Below are 16,300 nucleotides of genomic sequence, written 5' to 3'. Positions count from 1 at the left end.
CTGCGCGGGTCTCCGCTTATCTGCCGCTTTCCCCAAGGGGCGGTGTTCCAAGGCGGTCACGAAGGGCTTAAAACACTCGCGTGACCTCCCACGGCCCGGAGCCCCGGGTCCAGGCCCAAGGCGCGGGCTGGGCTGTGCTCCCGCGCACACTGAACAGCGAACAGTCAGCGGCCCGCGTGGAGAGAGCCCCTGCTGACGCCCAGCACGCACTTCCGCCCGCGTGGCCGCAAGGTCTCCGGACCGCGGGGAGGAGCGCCCGCTGTTCCCGCTCCAGACCGCGTGCGCCCCCCAGAGGGGCTCCTGCGCGACAGGTCCTGGGCACTCTCGCGCTTTCTCGCGGCCCCTCGTCGTGGGGAAGCCCTCTTTCTCTACGGCGTTAACAGTTCGGCAGTGCGCGCTCTCTTACAACCGCCACGGGAGACGGGAACCTCGGCGAGGCCCCGTTTCCAACCCACATCTTCCCCTGCGGCTCTCCTGCCTCCACGCAGCCGGCCGCGTCCCCTTCTCCGCGCTGGAAGGGGGTGAAGCTCACAGGGCTGGTCCTGCACTGCCATCGCGGGAGGGAGGGAGCGCATCCCGGCACGTCAGTCCTGCGTCTCCATGGAAACACGCGTTTTCCGAGCGCGTTCTTGAACAGGAACTCAAAAAAAACCCTTATTGTCTAATTGGCGGCATCTTATGAAAATGAAGGCAAGAGAACCGTCAGTCTGTAACAATTATGCAACTGTGGTTCGTTTCCCACCCCGTGGGCAGCGCAGACCTGCAGTGATGGCAGAGAGTCGCCCGCCCCGCCCCACACTGGGCGGCACCCGCGTTAGGCCCCGCCCCACGCTGGGCCCCGCCCCACGCTGGGCCCCGCCCCCTGCGTCTCTGTTCCCCCGGGAGACAGGAAAGCGGGCTCGGCCACCACCTCTATGGAGCCAGCTCTGTAAGAAGAAGACCGGAATGAAACCTCCTCTGTGTCACAATAAACTTATCGAAACAAAAGATGTCACAATGATCCCGTTACCTGTAACAATGCACCCAGCGGTACTGCAGAAAGAGCCGGTTCAGCGTTTCAACATCGCCCGGCGTCTCCGAGGTTTGGCTGAGGAATGGCTGACTCTTCTCTCCGCCCCAACTCAGGACAGTCTTGTTTGTAACTTTTAAAAATCCTTCAGCGGCGATGCACCTACAACACTGTATCAGCTTCCGGTGTGTAACGCGCGATTATTAGACGATTATTAGACGTGTATGTATCCTACCAAGTGATGCCCCCGTGAGTCTAGTGCCCCGACACTGAATATACGGTTGTTTCAATGCCGTTGCCTGCATTCCTGCGCAGCACTTGAACTTGCAGGAGCTACGTCACTCCCCGCGTCAGGGTCGTCTGTCTGTCAGCAGGGGCATTCTACATGCCCAGGGTGTGCGGTCACTTCCGGGCTCCTCTAGGGCCCCTGGCATTTCACCCCTTTTCCTTCCCTGAACTTGGCCCTTGGACCATGGATGTCCACGTATGGGAGAGCCCACAGATGGGTCTCTGCACTTCTGCTGGGATGGCGGAGCACGGGACAGCAAGGAGGGTCGCCTCCCCTGCCGGCCACCTTGGCTGGTGACAGGCACCCGGTGGGGACCACCCAGGGATCCCAGGCACCAGCCAGGGCCGAGGGCCCCCCGGCCCTCAGCAGCTCCTCCTCTGTGGGCTTCGCACCCCCAGCCCAGCGAGGGGGCCCTCATTCCTCCCACCAAGGGGGGCCCCGAGGCTCGGGCAGCGGAGTCACCCGCCCCAGGTCTTGGCGGGAGCGTGGACTGGCCCCCAGGTCTCAGCTGCCCCGTGTGCCCCTGGGAGAGTCAGAACCCCCTGTAGACGTCGCCGGCTCGGGCGCCTGGCGGCGCTGTTCTCCCGGGCGGCCCCCCAGCTGCGCGTTCTCGGGCCCCCACTGCGCACGGGGTTCCGTCTGCGCCCGGGTCTCGGGCTCCCCGCCAGGAGAACGGCCGAAACCTCAGCACAGCGGGAGCGTGGGATGAGAAACGGTGACACGACACGGCTCTCCCATCCATCGGGCCAGGTGACTTCCCCGGGACAGGCCCGCCCGCGGCGCTCCAGCTGCCCCCGAGGGGTGATCGCGGGGACGTGGAAGGTCCCCCTGGTCCAGAGGCTGTGGGGCAATCTCAGCTGGAATCGGACTTCAGCCCGCGGAGACTGTCCCGAGGGAACCCAGAAGTCTTCCCGCTCCCCTCTGTTGATTGCTCGTTTCCCCAGAAGCCCCTGAAGTTACCCGGAGCCGCCTCCGCGCCAGCCTGGCTCCCGCACGGCATTCCACGCGCGCCTCGAGTGTTCCTCTGGCTCTCTCCATTTGATTAATCGCAGCAGGAGATGAGACGAGGGTGACCCAGTCTTCCGGCCGTTTGGAGTGCAGACGGCTCTCTTCACCGATGACAGGGCCCAGCTGCTGGTGCGCGGCCTGTCCCCGGCACGGCAGGAGGACGGCCTTCTGTAACCCGACCATCGCTGCCCTTCTGTAACCCGACCGTCGCCGCCCCGGTGACAGGGCGGGGCGGTCACACTGGGTGCAGGCTGCTGGACCACCCCCCTGCCCCCACACACCGGCCGTCTGCTTACCGAGGGGTGAAGGGTCGTGTGTCAGAAACGCTGCTCAGACCTACCCGGTTCTGCTCGCATTCGGAAGTCTGACCCGCACCTCTGTGACCGGGGCCTCTTCTGTCTGTGCACAGCTGTCACAAGTCTCCTGAAGCCTGGTTGCATCCCCCAATGTGACCTGGAGCTCTGCTCTGCCGCTGGCGGAGGTTTTGGTCGAGCACGGCGGGAGACGGCCCGGCTCTCCCGGGAGACGGCCCGGCTCTCCCGGGAGCCGTGGGCGTGAGCCGTGGGCAGATCTCAGCTGTGCCTCGCTCACAGTTCCTTCGTGCAGAACCAACCGTTCTGCCTGGACCCACACGCCGCAGCCCCAAATATTTACAGGCCCCGAGAGCCTCCGGTGCTGGCTAAACCCTTCGAGTCCTGTGTTCCGGAGGAGGAGCACAAAGGGGGGGTGCGGGCTGCCAAACCCCGGCGGGGAACCGAAAAGAGAGGGTGAGGGCCAGACCGGGGCGGCAGGTGGCCGGGGCTGGAGCACGTGGGTCCCCGATGCTGCCCAGCTGGGAACAGAGGTGGTGACGTGAGGTGCTTTGTGCCCCCAAGGGGGAGCCCCTCGAAAGTCCCAGCTGTCGACCGCGATGAAAAGAGGTTAGCTGCGTTTCCTGTGCCTCGTCTAGAAGAGGCTCCTCCTCACCCCGTAAACAGGGGGGTGGGCCCACGGATGTTCGGGACATCGTCATCCTACGGATTCCGTGTGCATGTAGCAAGTTCTCGGGGTTGCCGAAAGCCGTGCCAACATTTGCTTTACTCGGCATTCACCGTAATGGAGCTAACGAGGGGCCAGGTGTCAGAGTGACCGCTGCTGTCCCCCCACCTGCGTCCTCTGACTACGGCCCAGACTCCGGAGGCCAAGGCCGCATCCTCCCCCCCCCTTCTTGTAGCCACCCTACCGCGGAAAGTGGCCCAGTGCCCCCCCAGGTCTCCGTCTCCCCCACGAGACTGTCCCCGAGCCATCGGGTCTAGTTAAATAAGTGGAGAAGGTAGGGGACAGAACCCCGTTCCGTGCTGAGCTCACCGGCAGAGCAGCTGCACCTGCATTTTTAAACGGGTACACTTCACTGCCCATTTAACTTCACCTTTATTGCTGACACTAGGACCGACGACCCCACTGCCCCCCGGCTCCTGGCCCCGCCCCTGCCCTCAGCCGGCACCATTCCGCCGTCTGCGTGTCCGGTGCGGGTTCCGGGACTGACCCTCACCCCCCTCACCCAGCACCCCCCGCCGCGGAGACCCAGCAGTCTGCTTCGTGCGTCCACGCCTCCACTCCTATTCTGTCCGTCAGTTCCCCTGTTGACTAGATTCCACACGCAAGTGAGACCGCACGGTGTCTGCCCTCCTCGGGCTGGCTCCTCTCACTCGGCCTAATAAAAACTGGGTCCCTTCCGCTCTGCTCGGGAAGCGCGAGGAACCCCCGTGACTCGTTGCAGCGGGTGCGAGCATCGGCACCAGGACCGCGGCGCCTTTGGCTCCCGGGCACCTTGTCACGCTCTCGTCTGAGTTGCTGGAAGCGGGGCCCCTTGAGGCTGCCCCCCGACCCCGCGTGGGGCCGTCCCCGGACAGGCCCGTTGCCCCGGTGCCCAGCCCGTCCCCGAGCGTCACGGGGCGCAGGGCGGCCGTCTGCACTCCGCCTGTGACAGGCCATGAGTCACCCGAGAGGCAGCCAGGACTGCCGGTGACCGTGGGAAAACTCGGGTAATGCCCCGTGTTCTGAAGAGAGCCGTCCGCATTAGAAAGTGACTCATTCCGGTGGCTTCTGAAGGAAAGCCCTTCCGGGTTCAGCGAGAAGGTGGGACCCACCTGTCCTCCCAGAAGACATCGTGGGAAAGGGCAGTTCGTCGCTGTCCCAAAGGCCTCAGGTCCGAGGGGCGCCCGGACCTCGGGGTCCATGCAGGGCAGGGGTGCGCCGAGATCAGGAATGGGCTGTGGCTCAATTCTTCAGCTTTGGGCCTTTTTGGAGAAAACATATTGTGAGTTTGCTGCTCGAGTGTGGGTTAGAACAGGCCAACGAGAAACACACACTTTTTTTCACTTTTACCCAACTTGCCTCCCCTGGAAACTCGGCAGATTCTCGGCATACTTGTCTGATAAGCCGCCCTGGGTGGGGCTGCGTGGCCTGGCTGCTCACAGGGCCCCTGGCAGTGGGCACACCGGGCGAACTCGTCACCTTCCATCCGCGGCCCCTTCCTGCACCTCAGCTGCTCTCGGCCCGTGGCGCCCGACCGTGACCCCGGCGCCCTCTGCGGGCGTGTTTGGGCCAGAACAGCCCCCGACCTGGCTCGAGTTGGGCCGGCTGTTCTTCCCAGGAGGAAACACCCTGAAAGTGTTTGTTCCTGGACCAGACAGGCCCCCGCCTCGAGTCGAGCTGTTGTCGTGACACCACGCACGAGGGGTGCGCCGTGGGTGGGGCTTGGGGGTGTGTTTCCTCTGCCCCTCTCCCGGGGGGAGGGAGGCCGGCCCTCCTGACTGAGGAACAAGGCAGGAAACTGTAAACGCACCCCTTTGGGGCTGACACCTCCTCGCTTCTGTCCTTCCGCAGCTTGGTCGGCTCAGCATGGGGAACCACGCAGGGAAGCGAGAGGCCAGCGCCGAGAAGGGCCACAAGGTAAGAGGGGGGGCTCGGAAGCCCTCCGCACGCACGCCTGTCCCTGAGATGAGACGCCGTCCTGCGGGTGGGCGCCGCGGCTCCAAGCCCTGGAGACACCAGGGCTGCGTGGCGGGAGGCGCTCTCAGACCCCTGGGGACTGGGCCGCCCGGTGCTGGCGCCTCCAAGGCCCTTCCCATGTGTCACTGTGGAGGGCTTGCGAAGCTCGGGGAGGCAGGATGGTGCGGAGGAAGACCCTGCGAACCCTCCTCCCCCCACTGGCCACAGAGAACGTCTTCAAGTTTCTAGCACAGCCCTCGCCGTCCCTGCCTTGCTCCTCCGCTTGGTTCTGAGGCTCTGCTCTGCCGTCGTGTCCCCAGGAGGGTCTGCGGAGGGTGCTTCTCAGCCCTGTGCCCGCTGAGCCCTGGGGGACAGGTGACGCGCCGCCATCCCCAGGCCCCTGGGTGCCTCGGTCCCTCTGTGCCCTGCCTCCCCGACACTCACCGGGGCCACTGCAGGTGAGGGGCACGCAGGCCCGACACTGTGAGCAGACACAGGGAGCCACCCTCATTCGGGGTGGGGGCAGGATTATCGGAGCTAGCTGGCACCTGAACTATTCGGCGCGGCCTCTCGGGGGCAGTGGGAGCCAGGTGTTTGGGTGGGAAACCGAGGTCCCAGAGGAGACTCCCCGACAGTGTCGGGATGATGCTTGGGGAGATAAGACTGTGCTTGCAGACAGACAACCCCGCCCCTCCCGCAGCGGGTGTAGACTGAGCCTCTCGCTTCCTTCACAGCCGCTGGGGCCCAGCTGTGGGATGCCTGACACCCCCACCCCGCTGCTCCGGGGTGTCTGGGCCCTGAGACGCCCTGTCCCAGGCGCAGAGGACAGGTGGCTGCTCTGTGCTCAGCCCTGTGCTGCGCCCCCAGCTTTTCCCACGGACCGCACTGCACCCACCACTCGGCGCACCCACCGCTCCGCGCGAGCCCCCGTACCTCCACGCAGAAGCTCAGAGCCGAGGGCCTGACTCTGAGGGCCCTGCTCGCGGGTGTGTCCTTGGCGATCCACCCTGCGCAGCCTGGCGGTGGCCCTTGTCCAGCGCGTCCCCTCCCCGGGCCAGGTCACTGCTGGCAGGCTGCACCTGAGGACGCTGCCGGTGGGCCGCAGGTGGGCGCCGGCCGTGCTTGCGGACGCTCGCCAACCCCGTCTGCCGCGCAGGTGCACGTGTACACCTGCGAAAGGGCGGGCGCCGGAAGGGCAGGTGCAGGCGGGCTCGCTGGGCCTCGGCCGCCCTCTGCTCCTCGTGGCCTCTCTCTCCACCTCCCGCACGCCCGCCCCCACCCCCCAAGAATTCCCCTTGACGTCAGGGGCTGCGGAGCGGACCGCCTTCCAGCCGGCAGCAGGTGCACCAAAGGGGCGGGGCAGCTGCCGCGTCCCGAGTCCTCACCGCGCAGGCGCGGCCGCGCGGCTCCCGCAGGAGTTCCGGCTGCGGCGGGAACGCGCTGGGCCTGTGACCTCCGCTGCCGCCGTGGTCCTTCGACACGCGCGGTCAGGAAGCACCGCAGGGCGTGGGGCTAGTCCAGCTGAAGGCCCCCGTTCTTAGTGCCACTTATTTTAAACAGTTGAGACTCAAATAGCCACATGTTCGAGGGACAGCGGAGCGCCACTGGATGCTGGACGCTGGTCACCCCAGGTCTGGGGGACCGTGGGTATCCGCTCCTTTCTGCCCTGAAGCCGGGGTCTGTCCCAAAGCCGAACAACCCCATCAAAGTGACAGTGACATTGCGTTCGGAAGGTCCGACCCTCCAACAGCCACACGCACGCACAGACTGCAACGGGACTTGCTGTGGCTGTCAATCATGAAATGAGAGACGGCCGGGCCGAGGCGCAGCGTTTGCCCCGAAGGTGCCTTTGCAGAAGGACCCCGTTTGGGGAAGGGGGGGCCTTCATGAAGCGGGGGGGGACTCTGGGATCCTGCCCAGCGGCCTCTGTCAGCCCCGTGGGTGTGAAGCGCTGGAGACGCACTTAGCCGGTTCCTGGCGTTCAGGTGCCTGCTCCGGGTGCAGACAGAGCCGGACAAGCTCCGGCCTGATCCGCCGCTCCCGCGCGCAGAGCGAGTCGGAGCAGGTTCCCCTCCCGAGCTTCACCCCTGCGACCACGGCGAGAGCAGAGGCCGCTCCGCGCAAGGGCGCCTGCGCAGACCGGGGAGCGCTCCGCCTGCCCGACGGACCCGTCCCTGCGCTGAACACGCGGAAACCCGGGGCAGGCGCGGCGAGAGTTCTGGGAACCTCCCCCCTTCCACGCCTGACCCTCCCCGCGCTGGCACGCGCGGTGGAATGTGGCTTCACTCAAGCCTTTATTCCCACCTTCTCTGAAGTAGGGGCAAGGGTCAGAAGACGGGTAACAGCAACCTAGGTGTGACGGTGTCTGGTGAGGACTGCCAGCTGAGGGCAGGACCCGGCCCCTGGCCCGGCAAGGTGGCCTCCTCGGAGAGTCCCCGAGGGCGGAGACTCCTGGCCCCTTTTCCTGGTGGAGGAGGGGCGAGTGTGGGAGGCGCGTTCACGAGCTGGGAGCTTGTTTGGGAAAATGGTGCAAGCTCTGATGGATCCTGGCGCTCGCCTTTTGTGCAACATGTATCTTTCTTCAAAGCTGGACCTGAGGCGCTCCTACCCTAGCCGTAGCCGAAGCCGCAGCTGCACGGCAGGAAGCGATTGGACACAAACACCTCCAGGCGCAGGGCAGGCTTTTGCTCCGTGCCTCCCGAGGCCGTGCGTTCACTTCCAGCTCAGGTCGGAGCTCCCCACGAGGCCTGATCGTGGCCTGATCTGGTTCTCAGTAACGGGCGAGGTCCCTTCAGAGACTGAGGACACCCTGATGCAAATTAGCTGTAAGCGCATTCGCACTCGGCTCCAACCGCCCACAGTCGTTCTCCCCCCAGGTCTGCGCCGGCCCCTCCCCGTCCCCACGCCCTTCCTGGTGTGACTGCCGACCGCACTCTGCGTGAGCAGTGGCTCCCGGGAACGGAGGGCGAGATGCCTGTGCGCCTGCAGTGGGAGCTGGCTCGTCCACGTTCAGAACCGGCCCGCGGAGAGGCTTCCCCACGGCTCCCGGCACTCGTTCTGCCGTGGCGTCCAGAAGCCGCGTGTAAACCAGCCCTTCGCTCCCTCCCTTGCACACCCTGTCTGAGGGATGCGAAGGTCCCAGGGACACAGCCAGCAGCGACCCTGGCAGAGCCTGGGGCCTTCCCGGCATGGCACTGCTGGAAGGGCCATTTCTGAGTCCCGGGTGACAGGCTCGGGGGCCACTGGGGGTGCAGAGCCCAGCTCCCCGTTGGCGACACGGGAGCCACCTGCAGGAGGAGGCTCCTTTCCCTCACACCTGCGCTGAGACGTGGTCCCCACAGCACGCGAGCCGCCGCCCCCTTGCCGTGGGCGATGTCGTGGGATTGTGCTGTGTTTGCAAAGGTGTGGGTCTGTCGCCCCTGTCCACGGTGGAACTTTTTCATCGCCCGAGAAGGACGCAGGCACTCTCCAGTGTCAGCCCAGGCTCCCACGGCTCTGCTGTCTGTCCCTGGTGTCCCCGATCGGGACTCTGCCTGTGAGCGTGAGCGTGTGACCTGTCGTGTCCACCTGCCTTCCCCCCCAGCATCCCAGGCCCACCTCGGGCTGCGGGGGGCCCCGCCGGGGGCCCCTCTGGGGGTGACAGTCAGGGTCCCAACCATGTCACGAGGAGTTGTCTGAAAGGCAGTGTCTCTCTAGGACCTTTGAGAGGTAGCCGCTCCTAAGCTTAGAGGAAATTTCAACACCCTCCCAAGTGGAGCCAACGGAATCCGTCCGGCAGCTTCCGCCCGGGTGGGACGCCTGGAGCCGCCGGGAGCCGGAGGGGCTGTGGGCTCGGCGGGGGGGGGGGGGGGGCGAGGCCCCGGGTGCACCCGAGAGCCCTGGGCGGAGCGGACCGAGGCCCCGCTGCCCTGCCGGCAGCGACCAGAGGGGACGGCAGGCCCAGGCCCGCGGAGGGGTGCCCACGGCTGTGCCGCCCCAGACTGTCCGATCACGCACCAAGGAAGCCCGCGGCGGGGCGAGCGGCGGAGGACGGGCGGGCGGCCACCCGCTCGCTCCCCCGCGAGTGTCGGCCAGCGCTGCCGAGTGACACGCCTCCTCTGTGTGAGGAAACGCTTCTAAGTCTGCCTTCCCCGTGATGATGTCTTCTCACTGCCTTTCCCCCACGTGGTCATGGAGGAGTTCACACCCGCAGGCAGACGGAGGAAAACAGGCACAAACAGTCTGAAGACAGAAACCTTGACGGCTTCAGACCCACTCGGACGCCTGCCGGCGCAGACCCGGCCCGGGGCCGCTGGGGCCGCTGGGGACGGTGCCCGGGGCCGCTGGGTCCGGCGCTGGCCCTGTGGGGTCCCCGAGCGATTCGTACGCACAGGAAGCTCTGAGCTCTTTGTCGCGGAAACTCCACTGCCTGTGACGCCCCGCAGCCCCTGGTTCTGTTCGCTCCTCTGGCAGACACGTCGCTGGCCGAGAGCGCGTGGTTTGTTCGCAGGGACACTTTCATGCTCTCGGGCCTCGGGGACGGGCCTGCGTTTGGACGGAGACCAGTCGCTGGGTTCCACGGGCGGCCCGTGCGTCCCCTGCCCCATCTGCCCCCCCCCCCCCACCGCGAGCACGTCCATGACCGGTGTTGAGAGGAGACGAGACCCCAGGGGGCGGGTGCACACGGAGGTCCTGCCTGTTCCCCCCACTCTGTTCCGCCCGCGGCCGCTCTCGGTCAGGAAAGGACGGCGGACGTGCTGTGGCTGCAGATCCCAGGGCCCGAGGGCGGGTGTGAGCGGCAGGAAGTCCCCGCCCGCCCCGCCTGAGCCCGGGCCCGCCCGAGGCTGCGACCGCTGACCAGCCTCCCCCCTTCATGGTGAACGCCCAGCTTTTGCCGTGAACCCGACACACCCCCACCCCCGAGACTCGGCGTGACTTCACGCGAAGAGGGGAAGAGGAGACTCGGCCAGGGCTCACGGGCAGAGGCCATGGGCTGGAAGGGGTGAGCCGATTTTAGGTGCCGAAGCACCGAAACAGAAAACCAAACAAACTCCACGTGGACAAAGTGGTAGCCAAGTTGTATGAATGAACGACTCCTCAAACAAAACTGTTACTTTGTGCTGAGTGAAGACCGCGCTGGCATCTGCGTAGAGCAAATGTGGAACAGACACACGGCCTGAGTTTACAGCCGAGAAAGGAAACCACCGAGACATTTTTTCTGTTCCAAGTTCACTCTTCCAAAATTGAGTAGGAAAGCCCAAAAAGTGGACACGAACCACGGTCAGTCCTCTCCGCTCGGAGAGGCGCGGTCTGTGTCTGAACCGCGTTCCCCGCCGCCCTGGCTGGGCCCCACCACGGTCAGGTTCGGGGGCAGCCAGGTGCGGAAGGCAAGGTCCCCCCTGTTGTCGAACGGTGTGTCTGTGACGGCGTCCGCTCTCCTCGGGGGGTGGGGTCGGGAAGGACACGGCCTCAGGGAAGCCCCTGAGGGGTCAGAGGCCGGGGGTGGGGGGAGGGGCCCCAGGCAGAGGGACGGCGAGGATTTTGTGGCTTGTGCTCTGAGGAGGGCCGTGGGTGTCTGTCCCCGCTCCCAGGAGGGTCCCTGCTGGGCCACGTCCCCATCACCGCCGAGAATTGTTCTCCGCCTTGTCTGTACGCTAGAAAACCAGGGCTGGGGTGAGAGTGTGCTCACGCGGTGTATCCGGGGTGGTAGTTTCTCTCCTACGAAAACACCCCCCCGGACGGGGAGAAGGCCTGGTGGGCACTGGGGCCGAGAAAATGGGCGGAGCTCCGCACCCTCTGCGGAAACCACCGCCACCCCCGCCCCGCAGCACGGCGGTCTCCGACCGGGGAGACTCGCTCACCGCTCACCCGGGGGTGGGGCCCTGGTGGGCTGCGGCTGCGGCGTGTGTCAGCTCGGAGCTGCAGGGAGTCACTTTGTTGCTAAAACTCTGTTCCGTCTCGTTTCCCAGGACGGCGAAGCTGAAAGGAAGAGGACGCCCCGGGGACTGTCCCGGGAGACCTCGGGCGACAGCGACGTGTTCGGTAGGTGGCGGAGTGGCTGGGAGTTTGTGGTTTGGTTCACAGGGTGGCCGTGCCCACGCGCACCCTCATCTGGGGGGGGGGTCACAACGGTTTCGGGCGCGCGGGTCGCCTGCGCCCCGTCCTCCCTGCCGAAACCGAGACTCGACAGAAGCGTGCCCGGCGAGCCCTCCCCCGCTGCTCACGACCCCTTCTCCCCGACACGACCCCCTCCCCCGGGGACCCTGGGGTCGGTCCCCTCCTTGTTGTTGCCTCGTTTGGTCTATTTCACACACTTTTTTGTACGCAGGCGCCGGAGTTTTCCCAGGTTTCCCCTTCTGGGCGATGTCTCTCTGACTTGCTCACCCGTGGGTGGGCATGAGAAAGCGGGGCAGGGCCTGCAAAAATCACGAAGAGGAAGAGGAACCGGCCCACGGCCTTGGGGTGGGGCGTTCGTTTTCTCCCCCAGAGGGACTCGGGAGGCGGTGGGAAGTGACCCCTTTCTACGAAGCTGGGCTTCCCCGGCTGCCCGGCGACCTGCATGGCCCTCGCCTGTGGCCGTGCCAGCTCCCGGGGCGGGACGGAGGGGTCCGGCGCGGTTCTCACGGGAAGGCCCTTGGCCCCACTCCCGCCTCGCGACCCCCGAGCCGGCGAGGCACCGGGCTCCTGCAGCAGCGAGAGCCGGACGCCGTGAGGCCCGAGGTGGTCCCTCCCGCGGGTCCGCCCCAGGGGGGCAGAGCCACCGAGACGCCGGCCCCGTCCCCAGGGCTGCCCAGGGGCGCGTCTGCGCAGGGGTCATTCCAGGAACAGACCCACCTGGGGACCTCCGAAATGGGAGTCTCTTTACACTACATCCCCGCTCCTACATGCCAACTGCATGCGCACGTGAACACGCACACTGGAGTGGCGACGCGCAAATGCCCGACCTCAGGTGTCGCACACGAATAAGAGTACGTTTTGGAGTGATTTGGGGCACAGGCGCACGTATTTCTAAAGCAGGCCTCACCTTCCTCATCCTCCCCCTGGTCCGTGGCTCCTAGGGTCATTCACAGCCCTGTCAGCCCTCCTGGCACTAGTGGGCACGCACGGCGTGCATGCGCACACGTGTAACAACATGCCTCCCCCACGCGGAGAACCGCCACCCGGGGGCGGGGCGTGGCAGCCAATGGAGACGGGAGTGTCTCGGCCGCATTTGCGCTGGGACTCGTCTCTTCTCGGGGAGGACAGCCACCCGCGGCTGGCGGCCTGCAGGGTCCCCGTGACTGCCCAGAGCCCGAGCTGGAGCCCACCATCGGCGGGGGGGCGCACCTGCCAGGCTCTCGGCCGACCAGGGACAGGACGCGGGTCCCCACCGTCACCTCCGGGCAAGCACAGTGACCCTGGGCTCCGGCCGGGTCACAACGGAGGCGACAGGTCTGTGAGCAGTCTGACCGCACCCGCCCTCCATCTGACCGAGAGCGAGCAGCCTGGGTGCCCCCGGGGTCGGTCGCCGGGCCCAGCGACCCCGAGGAAGGCGGGCGGGGCCGCCCCGTCTGGTTCCTGAGGCCCCGCCCCCCAGCACCAGAGACGCCCCGCCCCGTGCAGGATGGGGGGGCGGGGCCACGGCATAAAAGGCGCTGCCGCTCCCTGGCCGTCCGCCTTCGCTGCGTGATGTTGGGGACGGCACGTGTGACCTCTCCTGAAGTCACGCAGCGTCCCACACACGTGTCACCCCGAACGAGACCAGCGGTCCCCTCCCGCGAGACAAAAAGAGAAACCACGGCCTCTCCGTCACCAGCCAGGAGTCCGCCCGAGTGCGACGCCCTCAGAACCTTGGGTGCCCTGCTCCCACGGGTCGTGTGTCCGAGGGTCCGCAGCCCCGGTTCCCAGGAAAGAGCAGAGGCCGGTGTCCTCCGGCCCCGACCTGTCTCCGCGGGTCACACGGCCCCCAGGCCCGGGGTCGCACTCGGCTGGTGGAGTCCCGGGGCTGAGCCCCTGGCCCTCGGGCGTTGGTGCGCTGCGGGGGGGAGGGGGGGTGCCCTGCCGCCTCCACGGCGCCGCCGCAGGACCGGCCCGACACGGCCCCACCCCCCCACCGCCCTCCGGTTTTACCGGCTTCCCCATGTCGTGGAGAGTCCCACCGCGGGGCTGCCTGAGATCTCGGCAGACCCCTCACTGCAGCGGGCGTCCAAGCGCTCCCTGGGACTGACCTCTGACCTCTGACGGCCACGCTGCAGGGCGGGGTCCCCGGGGCCTCCCACGAGGAAGCGCTAGTTCCTGGGGCGCCGGCCCGGCTCTGGAGGCGGGTGCTGTAGGGCCGCAGGCCTGTCCTGGGCTTTTCTGACCCTCACCGCCAGCACAGGGCGCAAACCGTCCTCGCCGCTGGAGAACCAGGTGGGAAGGCGGGACCGTCACCCACCCCACCAGTTCCCTCCTCGGGGACCCCACCGCTGGGCAGCGGGAGGGAGCCTGGGGTTTCCCTGGGTCCGGCGGCAGAGGAGAGAAGTCCCCAACAGGGGGCGCCCCGCTCTCTCCGGGAGCCCCGTGGCTCCTTCCCGCCACCGGGACCCACAGCTCCCCAGCCGGGAGCTGCAAGGAAGAGTAACCCTTCACGCTGGACGGGCTGGCCCAGCCCGCGGGGTCGTGGGGGGCGAGGCCTGGGTCAGAGAGGCCACCTCCCGCCCCCGTGGACACCCCACCCCCGCGGACGGCCCCCCACCAGGCTCGGCTGTGCTCTGGCCCGCGCACGGCCAGGTGTGCATCAGGCTCCTTTCCCTGAAGGTGCCGGGCCCCGGGGGGCTGGGCTGCGGCGTCTGCCAGGGACGGAGGGACTGGGGACACCCCCGCGCCCGCAGCCCTGCCCCCTCCTTTGTCCGGGACGACCTCTGTTTTCAAAAAGCCCCCCAGAGCACGGGGCCCGAGGCCAAGCAGGTGAGGTGCACACGCGTGTGTGTGCAAGCACGCCCGTGTGCAGTGTGGGTGGGCCCGCAGGCGTGCATGCTCGTGGGGGTGTTTGCACACACATGCGTGTGAGTGGTCTTTCGGCAGACAAGACACCTCTGGCCCCCGTGAGCTGTCGCGGTGACTCTGCCCCCCGGTGTTTCCGTGGAAACAGTGTCGGCACACAGGGCAGCGGGTGCCGTGCCGGCGTTCCCGCCTGTGGACGCGGATCCACCGGGCGGCAAAACCCGCACCCGAGGCCCCATGGGCCGAGGACAGAGTTCTGCTCCTGACCGAGACCCAGGAGCTCTGTCCCTCCCGAGTCTTCCCATGGCCACCGTCTGCCCTGCCCGTGCTCCAGCCAACGGCGCCGCCCTGCAGGCATCCCGGGGACCGTGCAGACAGCAGGCTGCCCTGCAGACGCAGGTGGGGACGGCGCTGGGCAGTGTTCTCTCGGACACCCAAGGTCCTGCTGGCGTCCCCCACTCCCTGAGGCCACACCCACCACCTGCTGGAGGCGACACTGGGGTTGGCCAGCCCCTGCCGGGCCTTCTAAACGTAGGAGAGGGCGCCCCCCACTCACATTGTCGGGAGGGAGGCGTCTCCAAGGGGGACGGCTCGCCCAGGCTCCCGGCCGGCCCCCGAGGCCCCACAGGTGAGAGCAGGTGCACAGGGAAGGCACCCAGGGTGGCCTGTGCCCAGGCCGGGCTCACCTGCCGTGCCTCCGGCTGGCGGAGCACACCCCCCTTACCCCCCTCTGTGGTCCTCGGGGACCCACCCCTGGGGGCAGCAGTGGCAGCATCCTCAGGGCAGCCCTGGGGGGAGAGGAGGCCCCACCCCTGCCCTGCGCACCTGCCCCCAGGTCCTGGCCTTCACGCCGCCCGAGTGCCCCGGGGTCACTTGAGGCCAGCAGAGCCACAATGGGACCACTGAACAGTGTCCAGAACAAAGAGGGACACAGACCTCGCCGTGGCACAAACAGCAGCTGTGAAGGGCGTGGCCGGGCAGCGGCGGCCGGCCCAGCTCGGGACCTGGACCTCGGCGCCCTCCTCGCTCCCCGGGCCTCGGCCCCGACGGGAAGGCAGCCGCCTTAGCTTCCCCTCGGCAAACGTTACCGTTTCCGACCTCCCTCGTGGGCGTGGGCGCCGCAGAGTGGCCGTGGCGCTGTCTCTCCCGACTGCCCCACTGCCACCCACGCCCTCCGCAGCAGGGCAGGGGCCGGGACCCTGAGTCTCACTTGTTCCAACCTCGGGACAGGCGCCCAGGCTCCCCCGGCCCTCCTGGAGCGCGGGCCCCGCTCACCTCCGCCCCTGCTCCGCGGGCATCGCCACCCCCGTCTGCTGGGCCGAAGGAACCAGTCTCTGAGAGGGACAGCGGGACAGCCGGCCGTGCCCTGGGCTGCCCCCCTACCCCCACGCCTGCCTGCCCTCAGGGGCCAGAGGCTCTGCAGAGAGTCAGGCCCCGGCCCCGCCCAGGCTGCTGCCTCAGGTCCCTGCTGCTGTGTCACTGCCGTGTCACCAGCCCCGCAGGTGCTGCCGCTGGGCCCGGAGCCCCACGCCCAGCGCCCCGAGGTTCAGAAGCAGCCCCACACCTGTGCTGGCAGGTGACCTCAGGGCACCTGTGCCACGGTGACAGTGGCCGGGCCCGGGGGGTCGGGCGGGGGGCTTTCACAACAGACGTCGGACCTAACGCAGTGTCCGCAGATGTAACTCTACCGTTAAGGACGCACAGGGCAGCTCGGGCTGTTTGTGTCATCGCCAGCCAGTGACACGCACGCAGGTACGTCGATGTCCTCTCGGCACACGGCGCGTCCAGGCCGTTCTTACCTCGGGGCAGCACAGCCACAGTTTCCCAGGTGACCGGCCGTCCACTGCAGAAGGCCGCCCTCCCCCAGCAGCAGCAGCCGCAGCGACCGCGCCGGCACAGCGGGGTCTTACCTGTTCTCTGGTCTTATCAGGAAACTCGCCTCCAGCTGAAACTTGCTCTCAGTCGCCTCAAAATCTGTGTGTCAATGTTCCATTCTTTCCGCTGGAGCCTCTGTCACGAACCACGGAGGAGGCGGCAGGGCCTGGGACGAGCCCCGGGCGGCCCTGGGAGCGGGGGCC

General features: G+C 67.3%; 1 protein-coding gene across 1 annotated transcript in view; it reads left to right on the top strand.

Annotated features, from left to right (window-relative positions):
- Positions 1-16,300, top strand: part of LOC123825955 (myelin basic protein) — a 62,312-nt gene that overhangs the window by 11,801 nt on the left and 34,211 nt on the right. Inside the window, 2 exon segments of the mRNA XM_045849604.1 lie at positions 5,175-5,240; positions 11,228-11,300. Coding sequence (XP_045705560.1) covers positions 5,190-5,240; positions 11,228-11,300 — 124 coding nt within the window. The 5' untranslated portion in view covers positions 5,175-5,189.

Source organism: Phyllostomus hastatus, unplaced genomic scaffold (assembly GCF_019186645.2).
Source record: "Phyllostomus hastatus isolate PE091 unplaced genomic scaffold, TTU_PhHast_1.1 phas_contig_80, whole genome shotgun sequence".
NCBI classification, from domain to species: domain Eukaryota; kingdom Metazoa; phylum Chordata; class Mammalia; order Chiroptera; family Phyllostomidae; genus Phyllostomus; species Phyllostomus hastatus.
The sequence above is the reverse complement of the archived record's forward strand: the minus strand, read 5'-3'. Positions and strand labels throughout refer to the sequence as shown.